This window comes from Parasteatoda tepidariorum, chromosome 2, assembly GCF_982258835.1.
Source record: "Parasteatoda tepidariorum strain Cologne lab strain chromosome 2, Ptep-v5.0, whole genome shotgun sequence".
Taxonomy (NCBI): Eukaryota; Metazoa; Arthropoda; class Arachnida; order Araneae; family Theridiidae; genus Parasteatoda; species Parasteatoda tepidariorum.
Window position 1 is genome coordinate 107,791,211 of NC_141756.1, and position 9,119 is coordinate 107,800,329.

Sequence of the window (9,119 nt, forward strand, 5' to 3'; positions counted from 1 at the left end):
TTGAAGAGCTTTATCGGATATGACACCTTTTGATATATTTAGAGTATTGTGTGGAGATGCTGTTATAGTAACATTGCCAAGTTTATGAGATTTTAGTAGTGCAGTTGTTTGTTTAACAGACGAAGTTTCCACTAATAAATCCCCTGAGGGCAGCTGTCGGACATTTTTAGGGTTTCCCATGAGTGATTCTAGTGATTTTTGTACGAGGAATGGAGACAAGGTAGAAAGCTTCTTTTCGGTAGAACTAAGTATTATAAATCTTGCTTGTGTTGGGTCGTAATTTGTACAATTTGAGAGGTTAAAACTAGGTGTGGATTTACTTTGATTGTGTGAAAAAGTTGCTTTCTCCATAATGCAAGAGGTTGTTCCGCTGGACACTCCCATGCCCACCATCGAGCCCAACGAGGGGAACAGAGATATCGGCTCTGAATATTTCAGCCTCGGCACTCTGTTCAGGGTAGCTCCAGTTATAGCACTACACCAGAGGAATGTGGATCCGCCAAAACTATTATAGCTCAGGGGCATTCCAATGGCGCAGCACGTAGTCCCAAGCAGGGTGCTGTTAAGCATGCCCCACCAGCCGGTTGAAAGAGAGGGGGACCTATCCTCCTTCCACTCGTCTACAGTGAAGCATGGGCCAAAGAGCACGCAGTCTACTAACTCCAAGATGAAAATGCCCCCTTGGGCGCCACACTCGTATGAGAGAGCAGACAGATTGCTCCAGGTTCCCCTTTTCCACCTTACGAGACGCAGCACACGGCAAACGTGCTGGTCAGCAAAAGCTAACGTTCTTAGTCTGTTTACTTTAAAGGAAAATTGGTTATTTAAAATTAATAGGTGAAACATCATAAATCAGGAAACCCGACAAAAATAGTATAAAACAAACAAAAATCTAAAGATCTACCATCTGTAAATGATAAACAGTGCTTCTGAATGAAATGAAATAAAATTCGCTCACTAGGTCAATATAAATTTTTGATAAAATGTCGGAAACTCAAAACAGGACCGTCGCAAGAGAGAAATGGAAAAATGCTCAGGTCCAGCTCGGGGCCCCGGGTGCGCCGTGCCCGTCACACAAGAGTGTGCCCCTGGGGGGGGTTGTTCAAGAGGAAAGACCTGCTTCACACGCTGGCGAAGAAGTAGAAAGTTCATCAAGTTCTGATGAAGAATCTGCTGCACAAATTATTCCGTCTATTTCTATGAAAGATATTGGATTATGGCCTAACAAAATTGACAATACAAGAGTATTTCTGGTACGTCAAGGTCCCTTTGCAATTCAAAATTTGGACGCCGACTTCAGCGAAGGAGTAAAACGTCCTAATAATACAATCAAAGCCAAAGGTGAAACAAGAAAACTGAGTCAGGACTGGTTTTTTCAAATTTTGCCTAATGGCGAAAAGCTCTTAAGATCGTGGATGGTATATTCACCATCGAAGAAAAGTATTTATTGTTTCCGCTGCAAACTGTTTGATAATCTTTGTCAAGCAGGTTTTAATACGGAAAATGGTTTTAACAAATGGTGGAAACTTAATCCCAAAATTAGTCAACATGAGGTGAGTCCACTGCACATTCGATCATATTCCAAATGGAAGGAATTAGAAATAAGACTTGGACGTGGCGCAACTATTAACAAACTACAAGAACAGAATATTGATAAAGAAATAAAAAAATGGAAGGAAATTCTAACAAGAATACTTGATATAATTAGATTCTTAGCAAAACAAAATGTGGCGTTTCGAGGACATCGTGAAAGTGTTCATCAGGAAAACATCGATTCAATGGAAAATAGAGGAAATTTTCTTGAGCTTGTTGACTTATTGGCTAAGTACGACCCAGTATTACGAGAACACGTAGTAAAAATTAAGATGGGTAATAAATGTAGTATCTCTTATTTGTCGCCGAAGATCCAGAACGAATTCATAGAGCTATTGGGAGGCGCAGTCAGAAAAACAATTATGGATCAAATAAAGCAGGATAAATACTTTTGCATTATATTTGACGGCACTTCTGACATTTCACACAAAGATCAAACCAGTCAAATTATTAGATATGTAGTTATTGATGGTAGCGAAGTTAAAGTTGTAGAATCGTTTATTAACTTTGTAGAAACTAAAGGAAAAACTGCTGGTGAAATCACAGATATGATTTTAACGAAATTAGAAAATGACGGTTTAGATATAAAAAATTGCAGAGGACAGGCTTACGATAATGCTGCCGTCATGGCAGGAAAGCACAGCGGTGTTCAAACTCGTATTAAGGAAATAAATCCAAATGCAGAATTTGTAGCATGTACAAATCATTCTTTAAACCTGGCATGTTTACACGCAGCTTCTACAGCTATCAATTCCATCACATTTTTTGGAACTATCGAACAGTTGTTTTCGTTCTTTTCTTCTTCCACTCATAGATGGAATGTTTTACTTTCTGTCACTGGTCAAGGTGTTAAACGTATTGTAGAAACTCGGTGGAGCACTAGAGCTGCCGCGGTAACTATAGTAAAAAACATTTTTTTTTTACATTTTAAGCGCTTTGGAAAAATTGACATCTGAAGAAGAAAATAGTAAAACGAGATCAGATGCTGGAGTATTACTCAATTCTATGCAATCTTTTTCTTTTCTATGTTACCTTCATTTATGGGAACCCGTCCTTTTGGAAATTAATGACGCTCAAAAATACCTGCAAATAAAAGGGTTAAATGTCCACCAATGCCATATAAAACTAAATTCTTTGCAAACACATTTCATGGAACAAAGAGATACGCTAGTACAAAACGCTGTTATAGCAGCCAAAATAATTTGTGAAGAGTTGGAGACATCGACTGAGCGTCGAGTTAGAAGGAGAAAAAATATGAGTGGGGAAAATTCGCGAGACGTGAGGCTATCCTTAGAAGAAGAAGTACGAAGAGAAATGTTTTCGTCTATGGACAGAATTATAAAGGAAATAAAAGAACGCTTCGAGCAGTTGCATGGCCTTGTAAGAAAATATTCGTGTATGATACCGTGTAACCTACTAAATGAAGAATTTGAATGTCAAATAAATGACTTGATTGACATTGATAAAGAACAGTTCCATATTGAAAGAAAAAGGATCCAGGTTTTTATGGCTGTACCTACACTAAAAGAAGAGGCAAAACATTGGAAAAACGGGGAGAAGGGCCCTCTTGATCTGCTAAAATTTATTCAGCAGTATAGGTTGGAAAATTCTGTTCCCAACATTGTAATTTTGTTAAGAATTTTTTTAACAATTTCAATCAGTGTCGCTAGTTGCGAAAGAAGCTTCTCAAAATTGAAGTTGATAAAAATTATCTTCGTTCTACAATGAGTCAATTAAGACTACAAAATCTTGCAATAGTGTCAATAGAACAAGAAATTACAAATAATATAAATTTTGAGAGCATTATATACGATTTTTCTAGTATGAAAGCTAGAAGAGTAGATATTATATAAATATATTTACGAGTGCATACAAAAATGTCTAAAAAAATTTACTCTGTGTATTAATTAATATTGATAAAATAACTTAATAATTTATTTATGTGTATTAATTTATAAAAACCACTATTTGATTGACTTATAATAGAAAGGGCGGCAAACTGGAGATCGCCCCGGGCGGCAAAAGTTCCAGGTACGCCACTGCATTGATATGTTGTAGTTATTTCTTTATTTAGAGAGAAAACTAGTTTCTTCCAATCTTTGCTTCATATTTAATCCTTTCCTCAGAACTTTTATATTTGTCTTGCATATAGACAAGAATCGAGAAATATTCCAGCACCCTATTCACGCAAACACTAATCTAAATCTAAGCATCTATCTTCTCAATTAATTGTTTACTTCATTGATATGTTGTAGTTATTTCTTTATTTAGAGAGAAAACTAGTCTCCTCCAATCTTTGCTTCATATTTAATTATTTCCGCGGAACTTTTATATTTGTCTTGCATATAGACAAGAATCGAGAAATATTCCAACACCCTATTCACGCAGTCACTAAGCTAAATCTAAGTATCTCTTTCTCAATTAATTGTATACTTCATTGATATGTTGTAGTTATTTCTTTATTTAGAGAGAAAACTAGTTTCCTCCAATCTTTGCTTCATATTTAATTATTTCCGCAGAACTTTTTTATCATTCTTACATATAGACAAGAATCGAGAAATATTCCAACTCCCTATTCACGCAGTCACTAAGCTAAATCTAAGTATCTCTTTCTCAATTAATTGTATACTTCCTTGATATGTTGTAGTTATTTCTTTATTTAGAGAGAAAACTAGTTTCCTCCAATCTTTGCTTCATATTTAATTATTACCGCAGAAATTTTATATTTGTCTTGCATATAGACAAGAATCGAGAAATATTCCAACACCCTATTCAAGCAGTCACTAATCTAAATCTATTTCCTCAATTAATTGTATGCTTATTTGATATGTTGTAGTTATTTCTTTATTTAGAGAGAAAACTAGTTTCCTTCAATCTTTGCTTCATATTTAATTATTTCCGCAGAACTTTTACATTTATCTTACATATAGACAATAATCGAGAAATAATCCAACACCCTATTCACGCAGTCACTAAACTAAATCTAATAATTGTATATTTCATTGATATGTTGTAGTTATTTCTTTATTTAGAGAGAAAACTAGTTTCTTCCAATCTTTGCTTCATATTTAATCATTTCCTCAGAACTTTTATATTTGTCTTGCATATAGACAAAAATCGAGATGAATTCCAGCACCCAATTCACGCAGTCACTAATCTAAATCTAAGTATCTATTTTCTCAATTAATTGTATACTTCATTAACATGTTGTAGTTATTTCTTTATTTAGAGAGAAAACTAGTTTCTTCCAATCTTTGTTTCATATTTAATTATATCCCCAGAACTTTTATAGTTGTCTTGCATATAGACAAGAATCGAGAAATATTCCTACACCCTATTCACGCAGTCATTAATCTAAATCTAAGCATCTATTTTCTCAATTAATTGTAAGCTTCTTTGATATGTTGTAGTTATTTCTTTATTTAGAGAGAAATCTAGTTTCCTCCAATCTTTGCTTCATATTTAATTATTTCCGCAGAACTTTCATATTTATCTTACATATAGACAAGAATCGAGAAATATTCCAACACCCTATTCACGCAGTCACTAAACTAAATCTAATAATTATATATTTCATTGATATGTTGTAGTTATTTCTTTATTTAGAGAGAAAACTAGTTTCTTCCAATCTTTGCTTCATATTTAATCATTTCCTCAGAACTTTTATATTTGTCTTGCATATAGACAAGAATCGAGAAATATTCCAGCACCCTATTCACGCAAACACTAATCTAAATCTAAGCATCTATCTTCTGAATTAATTGTTTACTTCATTGATATGTTGAAGTTATTTCTTTATTTAGAGAGAAAACTAGTTTCTTCCAATCTTTGCTTCATATTTAATTATTTCCGCAGAAATTTTATATTTGTCTTGCATAGACAAGAATCGAAAAATATTCCAACACCCTATTCAAGCTGTCACTAATCTAAATCTATTTCCTCAATTAATTGTATGCTTATTTGATATGTTGTAGTTATTTCTTTATTTAGAGAGAAAACTAGTTTCCTTCAATCTTTGCTTCATATTTAATTATTTCCGCAGAACTTTTACATTTATCTTACATATAGACAATAATCGAGAAATATTCCAACACCCTATTCACGCAGTCACTAAACTAAATCTAATAATTGTATATTTCATTGATATGTTGTAGTTATTTCTTTATTTAGAGAGAAAACTAGTTTCTTCATATCTTTGCTTCATATTTAATCATTTCCTCAGAACTTTTATATTTGTCTTGCATATAGACAAAAATCGAGAAAAATTCCAGCACCCAATTCACGCAGACACTAATCTAAATCTAAGTATCTATTTTCTCAATTAATTGTATACTTCATTAACATGTTGTAGTTATTTCTTTATTTAGAGATAAAACTAGTTTCCTCCAATATTTGCTTCATATTTAATTATTTCCGCAGAACTTTTATATTTATCTTACATATAGACAAGAATCGAGAAATATTCCAACACCCTATTCACGCAGTCACTAATCTAAATCTAAGTATCTATTTTCTCAATTAATTGTATACTTCATTAACATGTTGTAGTTATTTCTTTATTCAGAGAGAAAAATAGTTTCCTCCAATCTTTGCTTCATATTTAATTATTTCCCCTGAACTTTTATAGTTGTCTTGCATATAGACAAGAATCGAGAAATATTCCAACACCCTATTTAAGCAGTCTCTAATCTAAATCTAAGCATCTATTTTCTCAATTAATTGTATACTTCTTTGATATGTTGAAGTTATTTCTTTATTTGGAGAGAAAACTAGTTTCCTCCAATCTTTGCTTCATATTTAATTATTACCGCAGAACTTTCATATTTATCTTACATATAGACAAGAATCGAGAAATATTCCAACACCCTATTCACGCAGTCACTAAACTAAATCTAAGTATCTATTTTCGCAATTAATTGTATGCTTCTTTGATATGTTGTAGTTATTTTTTATTTAGAGAGAAAACTAGTTTCCTCCAATCTTTGCTTCATATTTAATTATCTTTGCAGAACTTTCATATTTATCTTACATATAGACAAGAATCGAGAAATATTCCAACACCCTATTCACGCAGTCACTAAACTAAATCTAATAATTGTATATTTCATTGATATGTTGTAGTTATTTCTTTATTTAGAGAGAAAACTAGTTTCTTCCAATCTTTGCTTCATATTTAATCATTTCCTCAGAACTTTTATATTTGTCTTGCATATAGACAAGAATCGAGAAATATTCCTGCACTTTATTCACGCAAACACTAAACTAAATCTAAGCATCTATCTTCTCAATTAATTGTTTACTTCATTCATATGTTGTAGTTATTTCTTTATTTAGAGAGAAAACTAGTTTCTTCCAATCTTTGCTTCATATTTAATCATTTCCTCAGAACTTTTATATTTGTCTTGCATATAGAAAAGAATCGAGAAATATTCCAGCACTTTATTCACGCAAACACTAAACTAAATCTAAGCATCTATCTTCTCAATTAATTGTTTACTTCATTCATATGTTGTAGTTATTTCTTTATTTAGAGAGAAAACTAGTTTCCTTCAATCTTTGCTTCATATTTAATTATTTCCGCAGAACTTTTACATTTATCTTACATGTAGACAATAATCGAGAAATATTCCAACACCCTATTCACGCAGTCACTAAACTAAATCTAATAATTGTGTATTTCATTGATATGTTGTAGTTATTTCTTTATTTAGAGAGAAAACTAGTTTCCTCCAATCTTTGCTTCATATTTAATTATTTCCGCAGAACTTTTATAATTATCTTACATATAGACAAGAATCGAGAAATATTCCAGCACCCTATTCACGCAGTCATTATTCTAAATCTAAGCATCTATTTTCTCAATTAATTGTATGCTTCTTTGATATGTTGTAGTTATTTCTTTATTTAGAGAGAAAACTAGTTTCCTTCAATCTTTGCTTCATATTTAATTATTTCCGCAGAACTTTTATATTTATCTTACATATAGACACGAATCAAGAAATATTCCAACACCCTATTCTCGCAGTCACTAATCTAAATCTAAGCATCTATTTTCTAAATTAATTGTACACTTCTTTGGTATGTTGTAGTTATTACTTTACTTAGAGAGAGAACTAGTTTCCTCCAATCTTTGCTTTATATTTAATTATTTCCGCCGAACTTTTTAATCATTCTTACCTATAGACAAGAATCGAGAAATATTCCAACACCCTTTTCATGCAGTCACTAATCGAAATCTAAGCATCTATCTTCTATATTAATTGTATATATCATTGTTATGTTGTAGTTATTTCTTTATTTATAGAAAAAACTAGTTTCCTCCAATCTTTGCTTCATATTTGATTATATCCGCAGAACTTTTATATTTATCTTGCATATAGACAAGAATCGAGAAATATTCCAACACCCTATTCTCGCAGTCACTAATCTAAATCTAAGCATCTATTTTCTCAATTAATTGTATGCTTTTTTGATATGTTGTAGTTATTTCTTTATTTAGAGAGAAAACTAGTTTTCTCCAATCTTTGCATCATATTTAATTATTTCCGCAGAACTTTCATATTTATCTTACATATAGACAAGAATCGAGAAATATTCCAACACCCTATTCACGCAGTCACTAAACTAAATCTAATAATTATATATTTCATTGATATGTTGTAGTTATTTCTTTATTTAGAGAGAAAACTAGTTTCTTCCAATCTTTGCTTCATATTTAATCATTTCCTCAGAACTTTTATATTTGTCTTGCATATAGACAAGAATCGAGAAATATTCCAGTACCCTATTCACGCAAACACTAATCTAAATCTAAGCATCTATCTTCTGAATTAATTGTTTACTTCATTGATATGTTGAAGTTATTTCTTTATTTAGAGAGAAAACTAGTTTCTTCCAATCTTTGCTTCATATTTAATTATTTCCGCAGAAATTTTATATTTGTCTTGCATAGACAAGAATCGAAAAATATTCCAACACCCTATTCAAGCTGTCACTAATCTAAATCTATTTCCTCAATTAATTGTATGCTTATTTGATATGTTGTAGTTATTTCTTTATTTAGAGAGAAAACTAGTTTCCTTCAATCTTTGCTTCATATTTAATTATTTCCGCAGAACTTTTACATTTATCTTACATATAGACAATAATCGAGAAATATTCCAACACCCTATTCACGCAGTCACTAAACTAAATCTAATAATTGTATATTTCATTGATATGTTGTAGTTATTTCTTTATTTAGAGAGAAAACTAGTTTCTTCATATCTTTGCTTCATATTTAATCATTTCCTCAGAACTTTTATATTTGTCTTGCATATAGACAAAAATCGAGAAAAATTCCAGCACCCAATTCACGCAGTCACTAATCTAAATCTAAGTATCTATTTTCTCAATTAATTGTATACTTCATTAACATGTTGTAGTTATTTCTTTATTTAGAGAGAAAACTAGTTTCCTCCAATCTTTGCTTCATATTTAATTATTTCCCCAGAACTTTTATAGTTGTCTTGCATATAGACAAGAAT

The 9,119-nt window shown here is 31.7% G+C and overlaps 1 protein-coding gene across 1 annotated transcript; it reads left to right on the top strand.

Moving 5' to 3' along the window:
• The first annotated feature begins 568 nt into the window (after nt 1–568).
• Nucleotides 569–6,169, top strand: LOC147815998 (zinc finger MYM-type protein 1-like). The gene is made up of 4 exons (XM_087156686.1): nt 569–696; nt 1,004–2,464; nt 2,526–3,216; nt 6,158–6,169. The coding sequence occupies exons 1-4, from the start codon at nt 569–571 to the stop codon at nt 6,167–6,169; spliced, it is 2,292 nt and encodes a 763-aa protein (XP_087012812.1).
• Nucleotides 6,170–9,119: the final 2,950 nt, after the last annotated feature.